Source organism: Scyliorhinus canicula, chromosome 12, assembly GCF_902713615.1.
Source record: "Scyliorhinus canicula chromosome 12, sScyCan1.1, whole genome shotgun sequence".
Taxonomy (NCBI): domain Eukaryota; kingdom Metazoa; phylum Chordata; class Chondrichthyes; order Carcharhiniformes; family Scyliorhinidae; genus Scyliorhinus; species Scyliorhinus canicula.
The window spans coordinates 70057074-70073224 of record NC_052157.1 but is presented as its reverse complement, the minus strand read 5'-3'; the positions used below and the strand labels follow the sequence as shown (position 1 = coordinate 70073224).

General features: G+C 49.8%; 1 protein-coding gene across 4 annotated transcripts in view; it reads right to left on the bottom strand.

The window, feature by feature from the left end:
- The window catches only part of LOC119974532, a 58059-nt gene extending 42994 nt beyond the window's left edge, over nucleotides 1-15065 (bottom strand). For 3 of the 4 annotated variants that reach the window (XM_038813494.1, XM_038813496.1, XM_038813495.1), the window contains exons 1-4: nucleotides 14987-15065; nucleotides 14465-14782; nucleotides 12591-12905; nucleotides 490-804 (exon numbers count right to left, since the gene is read on the bottom strand). In XM_038813494.1, coding sequence (XP_038669422.1) covers nucleotides 490-804; nucleotides 12591-12905; nucleotides 14465-14782; nucleotides 14987-15041 — 1003 coding nt within the window. In that variant the 5' untranslated portion in view covers nucleotides 15042-15065. The remainder of the gene's footprint in view (nucleotides 1-489; nucleotides 805-12590; nucleotides 12906-14464; nucleotides 14783-14986) is intronic. The other variant, XM_038813497.1, reaches the window with a different exon arrangement.
- Between the last annotated feature and the right edge of the window lie 1086 nt (nucleotides 15066-16151).

Here is a 16151-nt window from a genome sequence, read left to right as displayed (position 1 = left end):
CCATTTTTAAAATCACATTAGAAATAAGGCGTCAGGAAATCTGCCCACCTAAGGCGCTGAATCGTGGAGGCCCCGGAGTATCGGGCGTCAGGTCCACTAATGATATGCCTACTGTACTTTCAGGCCATGCAGCGCTGCATTTACGTCGTTTTTGGGGGGGGGGGGGGGCGGAGAATGCCGATTTGGCGTCAAACCAACGTCTGCCTCGATTTCGGCGTCGGAAGCTATTGTCCGTCCAATCGTGTTTCCCAATTTCAGCATCGATTAACGGAGTATCCAGCCCGTGGGGAACGTACAGACTCCACACAGACAGTGACCTGAGCTGTGAATCGAACCTGGGACCCTGGCGCTGTGAAGCACCAGTGCTTACCACTGAGCTACCGTGAATAAATATGTACATGTATGCACATCACAGATAGTTAATTTAGTAATCAATGTGCACAAAAGTGTTGCCATATAATTCTGTAAACAGTTGTAATAGGTACTCACTGAACACTTTCATGGTGATGTTAGCTACCGCTGTGTCACCAGAAGGAGACTCCAGAGTAATGGTGTACTTTGTAAAGGTGAACATGTGCACGAAAGGTATGAGGAGTGATGCATTTGGTAAGAGGTCTAGTTGATACCAACTGTGTTCAGTGACATTTTGAATGGTGCTGTTCCACTGAAAAAGAATGTGGTTCTCAGTGCTCCAGCTGCCGTTCTTCACTTCACCCGATATCGTCACTGCCAAGAGGACCCTGGCTCCAATTTCTGCATTAATTCTGCTGAGCACTGGGCTGACATCGATAGGCTGACGCTTGGCTGGGAGAAAGGAAGAGCACGTTAGTAAACAATGTTGAACTTGTTCAAAACTGATTGATGGCTCCACCTTGGACCCTTGCTGACTTGGCTCCCAGAGGGGGTTCTTTTATGAGGAAAGATTATAGAGTCTGGACGTGTTTCCACTAGAGTCTAGAAGAGTGAGGGGGTGACTTGATTGAGGTATATAGGATCCTGAATGGTATTGCCAAGGTGGACGTTGAAATTTTGGCATTCGTTGTGCATTGTGAATGGAATCGAGTATAAAAGTAGGGAAGTGCTGTTGTGGCTGAATGGGGCATGGTGAGAGTGCACATGGAGTACTGCGCACAGTTTTGGGTCCCCTTACTTGAGCAAGGATGTAAAAGGATTCGAGGCGGTCCAGAAAATGTTCACGTGATTGATTCCAGTGATGAAGAACATGGCACGGTGGCACTTGGTTAGCACTGCTGCCCACAGCACCAGCAACCTGATTTCAATTCCTGTCTTGGGTGACTGTGCGGAGTTTGCACGCTCTCCCCGCGTCCGCGTGGGATTCCTCCGGGTGCTCCGGTTTCCTCCCACAGTCCAAAGATGTGTGGGTTAGGTGGGTTGGCCATGTATAAATTGCAACATAGTGTCCAGTGATCTGTAAGTTAGGTTACGGGGATAGTGTGGGGTGAATGTGAATGGAGGGGTGGGGGAGGGTGTGGTGAGGTGGACCTGGGTGGGGTGTTCTTTCGGAGGATTGGTGCAGACCCGATGGGCTGAATGACCCCCTTCTGCACTGTAGGGACTCTATGATTCTTATGAAGAGAGATTCAGCAGTTTAGGCCTCAACTCAGTGGAGTTTAAAAGAATGTGAGCATATCTAATTGAGGTATATAAGACGCTAAAGGGGATTGACAGGGTAGACATAGAGCAAATGTTTCCCCTTGTTGGACATTCTAGAATGAGAGGTCATAGTTTGAGACTAAGGTGTGACAGATTTAAAAGAGAAATGAGGAAGAATTACTTCACTCAAAGGATTGTGAATCTGTGGAATACTTAACACCAGAGTGCAATGAAGGGTGGAACACTAAACACATTTAAGGAGGAAATAGATAGGTTTTTAATTAGTAATGGGTTGGAGGGTTATGGAAAACGGGCAGGAAAGTGAAGATGACGGAGGCATGGTGGTGCAGTGGTTGGCACTACTGCCTAATGGCACTGTGGACCCGGGTTCGATCCCGGCCCCGGGTCACTGTCGGTGTGGAGTTTGCACTTCTCCCTGTGCCTGCGTGGGTCTTACCCCTACAACCCAAAGGGTGCAGGGTAGGTGAATTGGCCACGCTAAATTCCCTGTTAATTAAAAAAAAGGAAAGTAGAGCTGAGGCTGAGGTGAGTTCAGCCACGATTGTGTTGATGATTGGCTGAAGATAATGGTCCAGGGAACAGAGGTGACTGGGTGCGTGGGACTAGGTGCAAGTAAGATTCAAACTTACTGTGGTTTGGTGGTTAGTTGAGTGACTAAAATTCAAGTCATGATAATTTTTTAAGACGTTTAGAAGATCTAAAGTGGTCACATACAAGGCAGCTCCTGCCCAGGGTCACAGAAAAGAGCTGTTTTTAACCAAAACAGGATGGAATTTTGATGAAAAGACGTAGGTGAATGTTGAAGGAGTACTTTCCCCCAGGAATTGTATGTCTTTTGGTTACCAGACCCGGTAGAAAACAGTGAGAGATTTGGCTGAAAAATTGGAGCAGACTTCTGCAGCAAAAACAAAAGACATGCAGGTGGGGAAGGGGCCGGATCAGGTTAAAAGGCTTCAGCTTGACCTGATCGCCTTTATTAAATCTGAATTTCAGAAACAGAAGGAACAACTTCGAAAAGATGTTGCAAAGGCCATTGAAGAAGCAGTGACACCACTGAAGAGTTCTTTGGAAGGTGTGGAGAAGTGTTTAGAGGTGCAGGGGTCACAGATTCGAGAGATTGAAGGAGTGATCTCGGACCACAGCGATTGTGTGGTGACTCTGGAGGCGGAGGTGGGGCTCCTAGGAGAGCTGTGTAAAACATTGGAGGCAAAGGTGGAAGAGCAGGAGAATGCCTCCAGGAGGCAGAACCTGCAAATAGTGGGTCCGCCTGAAGGAGTGGAAGGTGTGAGCGCCCCGAGGTACGTCTCGAAGATGCTGTCGGGGCTGATGGCAGAAGGGGCGCTAGATAAGGCGCCTGAAGTGGATCGAGCGCATAGGTCCCTGAGGCAGAAGCCAAGAGCTGGGGAGCCGCCGTGGGCGGTGATCATGAGGCTCCACAACTTTGAAGAAAAAGAGAATATTTTGCGGTGGGCCAGGGAGAAGCGTACCTGTGACCGGGAGGGAAATAAGGTCCGAATTTATCAGGGCATTGGAGCCATGTTGTCAAAGCGACGGGCAAGCTTCAACAAGGCCAAGGCGGTGCTGTACCGGCGGCAAATCAGGTTTGGGGTGCTCTACCCAGTGAAATTATGGATGACGTTCAGAGGCTGGGAGTATTATTTTGAGACCCCAGAAGCGACCGAAGACTTCATTAACGAGCATAAACTGGGGGAGAACTGAGTGAACAATGCTTGGGAACTGGGGTGCTGCCACTTTATAATGGTTGGGAGCATGTTTGAAGTGGAGGTAGGGATTGGGGAATGTTTATCTTTTTTTTGGGGGGGGGGGAGGGTTTGCTTGTTACTGTTGGGATTGTGAGGGGTGGAAGGTTTATGTGGGGATGGATGTTCGCGTACATCCCCCCTCTTGTTTTCTGGGACTATTTATGTTTAACATTTGTTTGTTTGCTTTTGGTGAAGGCTGACTGGAGTTCAGGAGAAGTCTTTGTTTGGGTGGGGGAGGGTAAGGTCAACAGGGAGTTGGGGCTAGGTACAGGGTGGAATTAAAGGGGTGGGAGTTATGTGGTGAAGATACATACATAGAATTTACAGCGCGGAAGGAGGCCATTTGGCCCATTGAGTCTGCACCGGCCCTTACAATGAGCACCCTACTCAAGCCCACGTATCTACCTTATCCCCGTGACCCCCACTTATCCTTTTTGGACACTAATGACAATTTAGTATGGCCAATCAACCTAACCCACACATCTTTGGACTGTGGAAGGAAACCGGAGCACCCAGAGGAAACCCACGCACACACGGGGAGGACGTGCAGACTCCACACAGACAGTGACCCAGGCCGGGAATCGAACCTGGGACCCTGGAGCTGTGAAGCAACTGTGCTAACCACTATGCTACCATGCTGCCCCTGACAGACGGTAGAGGTGATTGGAGGCATAAGCCGCCGGTAAGGCTGGTAACGTGGAACGTCCTGGGACTGAATGGGCCGGTTAAAAGGTCGAGGGTGTTCGCGCACTTCAGGAGCTTGAAAGCGGTGGTGGTCTTTCTGCAGGAGATGCACCTCCGTGTGAAGGGCCAGGTTAGATTAAGGAAGGGGTGGGTCGGGCATGTTTTTCACTCTGGGTTTGATTCAAAATCGAGGGGAGTGGTGATTTTAATGAGCATAAAAATGGGATTTGTGAGTGCAAAGGAGGTGAGTGATCTGGGTGGGAGATATGTGATTGTGAGTGGGGTATTGGAAGGGGAGCCGGTAGTGTTGGTAAATGTGTATGCCCCAAATTGGGATGATGTGGGTTTTATGAGGGGGTTGCTGGAAGTGATCCCAGATTTGGCCACGCACCAGTTGATCATGGGAGGAGATTTTAACTGTGTCCTGGAGCCGAGGGTGGATAGGTCGAGCCCCAGGTTGATGGGTAGGGTACGAATGGCAAGGGAGCTGGGGGGGGGGTTTATGGAGAGGATGGGTATGGTGGATCCATGGCGCTTTCAGAACCCAGGGGGAAGGGAGTATTCCTTCTTATCACACGTCTATGAGGTGTTTTCGAGGACTGATTACTTTGTAGTGAGTCGGGAGATTTTGGTTGGGGTGGAGGGGGCAGAATAAGCGGGGATAGTTATCTCAGACCATGCACCCCACTGGCTGGAGATTCAGTTTAGATCGGGACGAGAGTAGAGGCTGGGGTGCAGGTTTAACTCGAGGTTATTGGCGGATGGAGGTTTTTGTGATAAGGTGCGGGGGGCGATTAAGGAGTATGTGGAGTTGAATCAGAATGGGGAGGTGTCGGCGGCCATTTTTTGGGAAGCACTAAAAGCAGTGGTCCGGGAGGGGAAATTATTTCATTTAAGGCCCGAGCGAGATAGGGAAAGGAGGGAGGAACATGACCATCTAGTGAGCAAGATAGTGGAGGTGGACAGGGAATATTCAAGGGTGCCCACCGTGGAGGGATTGGCAAGGAGGAAAAAGTTGCAGGGGCAATTTGACAGGCTGACAACGGGGAGGGTGGTAGAGCAACTGCGAGGGAAAGGGGGGTACAATATGAGTATGGGGAGAAGGCGAGCCGCATGCTGGCTCATCAGCTGTGGAGGAAGACTGGGTCCAGGGAAATATTGAAGATACGGACTGGGGCTGGGAATGTGGTGCCAGAGCCAGAGAAGATAAATGTGGCATTTAGGGAGTACTACCAGGGACTGCATAAGGCGGACCCGGGGGGGGGGGGGGGGGGGGGGGTGGAGTGATGTGTTGGGTATGCTGGGTCTGTGAGGACTGTGTTTCCCAGAGCAGTGACATAGACAGGCTACCAACACTTGTAGAAGTACAACACAATTTTATTTAACTATGAGTTGTTAAACATACTTGCACTGTGGGTCGACACTGTGTTAGGTTGACTGAAGACCTATGGCTAACCTGACCAGCCTATACTGCTAGCACATGGTAGATGTTTGTGCTACTGACTGCGGGCTCTGTCTGTCTCAGAGGCTGCATCCCGAATGAGCGGGAAAACTAGTGTCCTCTGGCTTTATAGTGACCGTGCCCTAACTGGTGATTGGCTGCTGTGTTGTGTGTGTTTATTGGTCTTGCAGTGTGTCAGTCAGTGTGCATCTCTGCACCATCATATACTTGTGTGTATATTATGACATCCCCCTTTTTAAAAAGAATGTGTGTGTACGTGGCAATAAATAGTGTGATATGTGAATTTTCCTGACTATGTGGGGCAGATGTGAGCATATTTACAGGATTATATATATAATTTCTAACATATTTACACAGGAAAGTGTCTAGTACAGATAGACAGTATGTAACACAAATCATAACTAGAATAACAGTACGTACAAACTAGTGAATTAATGAACATGGTAACGAAACAATCAGTTCATGAGTTCAGAGAGTCCATGAATTTAGGCAGTTCATAAATTCAGTCTCTGTGGTCGGCAACGAATTCTGGTTGACCGCTTCAAGGGTGGGTCAGGGGCCTCCTGCTCTGGAATGGGCGGGACTGTGTCAGTCTCAGAGGGTGGCAGCACGAAAGGGAGATCTGCAAACTCTGTGATGGGCCCGTCCTGAGAACGAGGCAGGACATGACGATCTGGCGGTGAGCATGGAAGGAGTCGTAGTGCTCGCCTATTTCGGCGAAGAAGAGAGCCATCTTGTAGACGAACCAAAAATGACCTGGGGGCCACTTGTCTGAGTACCACAGCGGTGGTGGACCAACCACCTTCAGGAAGTTGGACACAAACCTTGTCATCAGGAGCAAGAGCAGGGAGATCCGTGGCACGGGCGTCATACACCAATTTGTGTTGGGCCCGAGACAACTGCATTCGACGAAGGACCAGAAGGTTGTCCAAGTTCGTGACATGAATGGCCAGCACCATCGTTCGCCACGTGCGGTTCATCAACAATTGAGCCGGTGACAGGCCAGTGGACAGCGGAGCTGACCTGTAAGCAAGTAGTGCGAGGTAAAAGTCAGGTCCCGCATCGGCCGCCTTGCACAGGAGCCGTTTGACAATGTGCACCCCCTTCTCAGCTTTGCCATTGGACGGGGGTAGTGGGGACTGGATGTGACATGCGTGAAGTTATATCGCTTGGCAAAATTGGACCACTTCTGACTAGCAAAACACGAGCCATTGTCGGACATGACCGTGAGCGGGACGCCATGGCGAGCGAAGGTTTCCTTGCACGCACGGATGACTGCTGTCGATGTGAAGTCATGTAGCCTAACTACCTCCGGGTTAGACCACAGGCCATTGGTCAACATTATTCAAAAAGACCATAATGACATGACGCCGCGCCTGCAACGCATTCTCCTTAAACTCAGATGGTGTGTATGCGACTGGAGCTCATGAGGAGGCGTCGTCACATTGAAGGAGCACTGCTCCAATGCCGGAATAACTGGCATCCGTGGAGATCTTTGTCTCTTTGGCAGGGTCGAAAAATGCCAACACCGGGGCCTTGGTAAGCTTCACCCTGAGTTCGCGCCATTCCTGTTCGTGGGCGGGGAGCCATTGGAACTTGGTTGTCTTCTTAACCAGATTTCGGAGAGCCATGGCGTGGGATGCGAGGTTGGGGATGAACTTCCCCAGGAAGTTGACCATGCCCAGTAAGCGGAGGACCGCCTTCTTGTCCTCCGGTATCTTCATGGCATTAATGGCCGACACCTCGTCAGCCTCCGGCTGCACGCCAAACTGTGAGATTTGGTCTCTGAGGAATTTAATTTCTGTTTGACCAAAGAAGCATTTGGCTCTGTTGAGGCGGAGGCCATGCTCATGGATTCTCCGGAAGACGCGTTGGAGGCGATCAATATGCTCCTGTGTGGTGGTAGACCAGATGATGATGTCGTATACATATACGCGAACCCCTTTGATGCCCTCCATCATTTTTTCCATTATTCTGTGGAACACTTCCGATGCTGAGATGATGCCAAACGGCATCCGGTTGTAACAATACCGGCCAAATGGGGTGTTAAAGGTGCAGAGCTTCTGACTGGATGCTTCAAGTTAGATCTGCCAGAACCCCTTGGATGCGTCTAGCTTAGTGAAAAATTTGGCGCGAGCCATCTCGCAGGTGAATTCTTCGTGCTTTGGGATAGGGTAGTGTTCCCTCATTATGTTGCGGTTGACGTCCTTGGGATCAATGCATATGCGTAGTTCACCGGATGGTTTTTTAACACACACCATGGAGCTGACCCAGTCAGTTGGTTCTGGTTCTTTAGATATGACGCCCTGGTCCTGGAGGTCCTGCAGCTGCTGCTTGAGGTGGTCCTTGAGGGTTGTTGGTACCCGGCGAGGTGCATGAACCACAAGCGTGGCATTTGGTTTTAACAAAATTTTATGCGTGTATGGGAGTGTGCCCATGCCCTCAAATACCGTGGTATCGGGTGATGATGTTCTTCAGTTGTGTTTGAAAGTCAGCGTCCGAAGATGCTGAAGCCTCAGCGGGTGACAAGGAGTGAACCCTTTGGACGAGGTTTAGGAGCTTGCACGCCTGAGCACCGAGCAGGGAAGCTTTAGTGGACCCTACTATCTCGAAGGGCAGGGTGGCCTTGAAGGAACGGTGCCACATCACAAGCTGGCAAGATCCACTGGCAGCAATGGCATTGCCATTGTAGTCAAGCAGCTGGCAAGCGGATGGCAGTATAGTAGGCTTGACGTGGAGGCTTTTGAGGTCAGACCGCGCAATGAGGTTGGCTGAAGCGCCGGTGTCCAGCCGGAATTGGATGCAAGATCGGTTGACTATGAGGGTGGCACACCACTCGGCGTCCGGATCAATGCTGAGTACTGGGAAGGACTTGACTTTTGTTTTCTGAAGCATCTTTTGTTTGGTGATGATGCCCACCCGAAATGGTGCTTTGGAATCCTCGGTGTCAAGGTCCGGAATCATGTCGGAGTCGGAATCGGTTAACGGTGGCTGGATGGTTCGGACATCCCTGCGTGGCTGGTGGGAGTGATGAGAGGTAGTTGGTTGAGCAGACCTGCATAGGGCTGCATAGTGGCCAAGCTTGCCACATTGGAGACAGCGTCGGGATTTTGCAGGACATTGCCGCTTTAAGTGGGCGGAGCCACATTTGTTGCACGTCGTGACGTCAGAACGTTTGGTGCGCGACCGCGCATGCGCGGTGCGGGTGTATGTAGCGCGCGCCTGCGCAGTGTGGTCTTCGGCCTCGCCGTACCCTAGGTCAGTGCGCGCATGCGTGGGAGCCCGTGAAAAGCGCGCAAAATGGCCGCCCACATCCAGGCTCAGGCCCTGGAGCTGTTTAATGGCTTGCACCCGCTCTGTCTCGTGGGGGCTTTGCCGCGCCGTTTCTGCCGCTTGAATGTGCGAGTCTCGGTTAGTACCGTGTTCATGCAGAACGCAGGTCTCAATGGCTATAGCAAGGGTGAGCTGTTTAACTTTGAGGAGCTGCTGGAGTAGGGGGTCCGATTGCACACCGAAAACAATCTGGTCGCGGATCATCGAATTGCAGTTGGAGCCGTAATTGCAGGACTGCGCGAGGTGGGTGAGGAAAGATTAAAAAGGTTCATCCTTACCCTGCAGACGCTGTTGAAAGACGTAGCGCTCACAACTTTCATTTACCTCGATGTCACAGTGGCTGTCAAATTTGAGCAGGACTGTCTTGAACTTGGACATGTCCTCACCGTCAGCGAATGTGAGGGAGTTGAAGATATGGATGGCGTGGTCCCCGGCCGTGGAGAGGAAGAGAGCAATCTTCCTGGCGTCTGAAGCAGCTTCCAGGTCTGTAGCTTCGAGGTACAGTTGAAATCTTTGACGATTTTCCAGTTCGCACCGAGGTTGCCGGTGATGCGGAGCATGGGAGGAGGGCGGACGCTGTCCATGCTATCGGATGGCTGATCGCTGGTCGAAGGCAGATTATTTGAGGGTAGGTCCATCAAACTCTAACATCACGTACTGGTACCATGATGCTCACAGTCATGACCAATCTGATGTGTTGGGTATGCTGGGTCTGTGAGGACTGCGTTTCCCAGAGCAGTAACATAGACAGGCTACCAACACTTGTAGAAGTACAACTCTATTTTATTTAACTATGATCTGTTAAACATACTTGCACTGTGGGTCGACACTATGTTAGATTGACTGAAGACCTATGGCTAACCTGACCAGCCTATACTGCTAGCACATGGTAGATGTTCGTGCTACTGACTGCGGGCTCTGTCTGTCTCAGAGGCTGCATCCCGAATGAGCGGGAAATATAGTGCCCTCTGGCTTTATAGTGACCGTGCCCTATCTGGTGATTGGCTGCTGTGTTGTGTGTGTTGATTGGTCTTTCAGTGTGTCAGTCAGTGTCTGTCTATGCACCATCATGTACTTGTGTGTATATTATGACAGAGAGGAGGGGGACATGGGGCGGTTTCTGCACAAGCTGGAATTTCCCCAGGTGGAGGAAGCAAAGAGGCAGATGTTGGAGGAGCCCCTGGGGCTGAGGGAGGTGCTGGATAGAATCAGGGGTATGATGTTGGGGAAGGCCCCTGGGCCGGATGTACCGGCGGAATTCTATAAGGAATTTGCAACGGACCTGGCACCACATCTGTTGGGGGCGTTTAATGAAGCGTTGAAGAAGGAGGAGCTGCCAGAGACGATGAAGCAGGCAGAAATCACACTAATTCCGAAAAAGGGGAAGGACCCAGTGGATTGTGGGTTGTGCAGGCCCATATCACTATTGAACACGGATGTGAAAGTATTGGCTAATTTGTTGGCGGGGAGGCTGGAGGAGTGTGTCCCCGGGGTGGTGGCAGAAAATCAAACAGGCTTCAGAAGGGCAAGCAGCTCGTGAGTAATATAAGACGGCTGTTGAGTGTGGTGATGAACCCGTCGGGAGCTCTGGTACCGGAGGTGGTGGTGTCCATGGATGCGGTGAAAGCATTTGATCGGGTGGAGTGGCAGTACCTTTTCAAGGTTTGGGTTTGGGTTGAGTTTAGTGGCATGGGTACGGTTGCTGTATGTGGCACCAAGGGCGAGGGTGAGGATGAATGATATGAGCTCACAAAGCTTTGACTTACACAGGGGTACAAGGCAGGGGTGCCTGCTGTCACCGCTGCTGTTTGCGCTGGCCATAGAGCCATTGGCGATGGCTCTCAGGGGGTCGGCAGAGTGGAGGTGGATTATGAGGGGACAGAGGGAGCATCGGGTGTCGCTCTATGCCGATGACCTCTTGCTGTATATTTTGGATCCGTTGGACAGTATGGGAAGGATTATGGGCCTGCGAGGGAGGTTTGGAGGGTTCTCAGGGTACAAACTGAATGCGGGGAGAAGCGAGGTATTCCTGGTGAATGAGCTGGCACAGTGGGCAAATTTAGGGTGGATGCCATTTACGGTAGTGAGGGATAGGTTTAGGTTTTTGGGGATTCAGGTAGCGAGGGAATGGACGGGACTCCTCAAGTGGAACTTAACGAAGCTGGTAGAGGAGGCTAGAGAGGATCTTAAGAGGTGGGATACACTGCACTTAACGCTAGCAGGGAGGGTCCAAGTGGTGAATATAAATATTCTGCCGAGGTACTTGTTTACCTTTCAAGCTCTCCCGATCTTTATACCAAAGGCCTTTTTTCAGAAAGTGGACCGGATCATTTCTGACTTTGTATGGACGGGGAAGGTGCCGAGGGTAGGGAGGACCCTGCTACAGAGGCAGAAGCAGTAGGGTTGGGTTGACGTTGCCAAACTTGCTTTATTATTATTGGGCAGCGAATGTGGACAAGGTGCATCAGTGGTGGGATGGAGAAGGGGTAGAGTGGATTACAATGGAGGAGGAATCTTGTAAGGGGTCTAGTTTAAGGGCTGTGGTGACAGCAGCATTGCTCTGAGTAGGTATTCATGGAGCCCAGTGATGCAGTTCACGGTGAAGATATGGAATCAGTTGAGGAGACATTTTAGGGTGGAAGGGATGCCGGTGCTAACGCCGCTGTGCGAGAATCATGGGTTTGAGCCGGGGGGGATTGATACTGTATACAGGAGGTGGAGGGAAGTGGGGCTAGTCAAGGTGAGGGATCTGTATTTGAAGGAAGGGTTTGCCAGTCTGGAAGAGCTAAGGGAGAGGGTAGAGCTACCAAGGGGGAGTGAGTTCTGGTATCAGCAGGTTAGGGACTTTGCGCGAAAGGTCTGGAGGGGGTTCCCTAAGTTGCCGGGATACACCCTGGTGGAGCGACTGCTGCTCGTGGATGTGGAAGGGGTGGGATGAATTGGGGATATATACAAGTGGCTGGGGGAGCAGGGAAGCGAGCGGGTGGTTAAGATCAAGGAGAAATGGGAAGCGAGTTGGGAGGGGAGATCAATTGGTGAGTATGGAGTGAGGCACTGCGTAGGATAAACGGGACCTCCTCTTGTGCAAGGATGAGCCTGATACAGTTTAAGGTGGTGCACAGGGCGAGAATGAGTGGGTTCTTGCAGGGGGTAGCAGATGAGTGTGAGAGGTGTGGGCTGGGACCAGCGTATCATGCGCACATGTTTTGGGGTTGCGAAAAATTGGGAAGATTCTGGGCGGGAGTGTTTGCGGTCTTAGCCAGGATAGTGGAGGAGGGAGTGGACCCGGACCCTTTGGTGGCGATATTTGGGGTCTCAGAGAAGCCGGAGCTCATGGAGAGGAGGAAGGCCCATGTCTTGGCCTTTGCCTCTTTGATTGCACGGCGAAGAATTTTGCTGGAGTGGCAGTCGCCACCAGGGGTAGCGGCTTGGTTGAGTGATCTGTACGACTTTGTACGATTAGAGAAGATAATGTATGAGTTAAGGGGCTCTTTAGGGGAGTTTGAGAAAGGTGGGGGATGTTTGTGACTGTGTTTGAGGGGCTGTTCGTCGCGGGGTAGGGGGGTGAAAAAGAGGAACTATCTATACAGACTGTATAGTTGATTTAGAGAAGCATGTTTCCCGGGGTGTTTGTTCGCTGTAACCTGTTTGTAATAAAAATCCATTTTAAAAAAAAGATCTTTTTGCAGGGTGGGGGGATAGGATCAACTTACTGTGGACATTCAAGTAGATCTTTGCTGTGCTCGTGTTGCCGGAGGCTGTACTCATGGTGACACTGTACTCTCCAGTGTCTGAGGTACTCACTGACTTCAGCTGTAGGGAGCTCTTGGCTAATATTGCTGCCCGCCTTCGGTAATCAGGATTGACCTCTGGAAGTGTCCCTTCCCACGTAACAACATCTTTCCCGCCATACCTCCAGCTTCCGTTTTTCACCTCTTGCGAAGGGCTCACTGACAGGACGACGGTGTCCCCAGCTATTGTACTAATCTCGCTGTGTTTGACAGCAATGGTGAAAGGCACAGGCTTTGCTAGGAGAGAAGAAGAAAAAACATCAGCAGTAGACTCAAAGAATTGCCTGATCATGGTCTCGGGTGGGCAGCTGTAATGGCAATGAAACTGTCAATGTATGTCATCAACATAAGGGGACGCATTATTGTCACTGGACCAGTAATCCAGAAACCCAGGGTATCACTCTGGGGAGCCGAGTTTGATTCCCACCAGGGGAGATGGTTAAATTTGAATCCCCAAGAAAAATCTGGAATTAAAAGTCTAATGATGCATGAAACCATTATCCATTGTTGTAAAAACCCATCTGGTTCACGAATGTCCATTAGGGAAGGAAATCTGCCGTCCTTACCTGGTGTGGCCTACATGTGACTCCAGATCCACAACAATGTTGGTTGACTCTTACCTGTCCCTCAGGGATGGGCAATAAACGCTGACCCAGCCAGCGACACCCACACCCCATGAAAGAATAAAAAGAGAATCATTACAATCGTGAAACTATTTGGATCAGTTTGCATTCACCCCATGCAAATCCTTGATTATTTAATTATAGCAACAACTAATTACTAACATTAACTGCGGCTGCAGTACCATTAGCTTGGTGGAAGATGGTCTTTGGTCTGCCTTGAAACTCACTGCTCTTCCAGTGTAAACAGTTGTCCCAACCGAATGTTGCAGACTGGCACATTACAAAGTCCAGGACTATCATAGATTATCATAGAATTTACAGTGCAGAAGGAGGCCATTCAGCCCATCGAGTCACCACCGGCTCTTGGAAAGAGCACCCTACCCAAGGTCAACACCTCCACCCTATCCCCATAACCCAGCAACCCCACCCAACACTAAGGGCACTTTTGGACACTAAGGGCAATTTGTCATGGCCAATCCACCTAACCTGCACATCTTTGGACTGTGGGAGGAAACCGAAGCACCCGGAGGAAACCCACGCACATACTGGGAGGATGTGCAGACTCCGCACAGACAGTGACCCAAGCCGGAATCGAACCTGGGACCCTGGAGCTGTGAAGCCATTGTGCTATCCACAATGCTACCGTGCTGCCCTATGTGCTGACTATGTGCTGAGGGAAGCACTAAAGCTTGGGGCAGCCACCGCAGAGACGCAATGGGGGAAGGCCTCTTTCTAAGTAAGACCTTTCAGCCAAAGGGCTCTGAGGGGCGAGAAACTGGGTAGAACCCTTCGGGCTGTCATGCCTGATATTTGCGAATACAGGAGTATTTAAATTTTATTGAGCAACCTCAGTCATGCTCTGTGAAGGAACATTGAATTCAACTGCAGGTTCCGTAATTTCTAAATTTGAAATGATTTATAACGTACTTTTACAAAATTTTACCAACAAAGTATAGTTTTGGGGAAAAGAAAGTTACTAACTTGGTGAAGTAAACAGACAGAAAGACAGACTCTCGGCTTGCAGAGTTTGGCTGCGTTTCAGACTTATGCACTTTACACAACGTTAAACAGTAGCAGCATCAAACAACCATTCTATCATGAGCAGAGGGGTAATTTGGTCACAGAACCACTCCCTCCCCTCCCGCTGCTGACCACCGTTGTCGATGAACTTACGAAACACATTCAGGGTGATCCTGGCTGTGGCTTCATCACCACTGGGTGAGTCCATGGTCACCCAGTAGTCTCCGCTGTCGCTCAGAGTCACTGAGTACATCAAGAGGGACGTGTTGTCCAGCAGGTGCACGAAGCGTTTAGTGTAGGCGACATTGAGATAGGGGGCTTCAACCGTCCAAATCACAATCGACTCTGTGCCAAATTTCCAAAAGCCGCCAGAGACTGGAGATGAAGGTCTGACCGATAGAATAACAGTATCGCCCACTGTTGCATTCACCTCTTGCTTCTTCACTAGGATGCGAAAAGGCTGCGGCTCAGCTGTGGAAATAATTCCATGAGGAACATTTTTCTTTTAGTGAGGAAGCAATTGAAGAAAGCAACATCGTCACACTCATACAGGTGTCCCTATGATCTACCCATTATCTGTGCCCGACTGCTGACTTTGTTTTCCATCTCCACCCCTTATTCCACGTGCCATAGTCTGACTATTCCTGACATGGGTGTTTAGAAAGAGATTCTCACCAGAGGATATCAATGAGCAACAAACCACCAATGCAACCAATCGATCCCACTCCATCCCGGTGCAGCCCTTTCTGACTCGGTTGTGGCTGAATTCTGATCCCTGTGCAAATCACATGAGCCCTTCAGAAGAGAAGGAAACAACTGTCTACAGGGTTGTTGGTCACATCCTCCCTCACTCGCCAAACAGCCATTTCAAGCAAAGCTCAGTAAGCAGAGAACAATCTCTGACCCTTCTATTGTTTTCTCACTTCCTCAGAAACCACTTTCTCCTCAGTGGGGGGGAAGTACATTAGCAAGGAGAAAAGACAGAGAGCTGGGATAGAAGGAGAATTTTCATGATGGCAACCTGTGGCAACCACCCCCTGTGCTAGTTCACTGTCAATTCAAGCCACACTTGACCCGGAGTCATAAAGGAATTGAAATTAAAAGATAATTTTGAGAAAAACACCCAACGTCTTTGGCCCTTCACTGCGCAATAACCGTAATCACCAGGTTTGTAAATTTAAACACAATTAATTTTAGTAGTATCAATACTGCAATTAAATATGCAGCAAATACAACATGTTAACTACTATCTAATTCCTAACTTTCCACTTTAGCTCAGTCCACCCTCCACACACACGACAATCAAACACAGAGAGGAAAAGAGGGGTGCAAAACAATGACAGAAGTAAAAGGTTTTACAGATGGTTTCCTTATAGCACACCTACCTTCAATTTAGACTTTCAGTTGAGAGAGAGACCTCATATTCCCTGCCAACTTACAGATATAGGCCCATTAAGCATCCCTGGGTCAAATGATATTCAGTAGGAAGAATAAAGGAGCTGAATATTAGTTAAATGGAGAAAGACTGCGTAAAACTGCAACACAGAGGGAGTTGGGGGTCCTCGTGCATAAATCACAAAAAGCTAGCATGGAAGTTCAGCTGGTAATTGGAATGACAAATGGAATGGTGGCTTTTATTTAAAAGGCCAAGGAGTATAAAAGCAGAGAAGTCGAGCTAAAACTATACAAGGCAATAGTTAGACAACACCTGGAACACTGAACAGTTTTGGTCCCCATATCTAAGGAAAGATAAGGAGGTTTTCCAGATGAGGTTCACGAGGTTGATCCTGGGTATGCAGGGATTTTCTTATGAGGAGAGGTTGAGTAGGTTGGCCCTGTA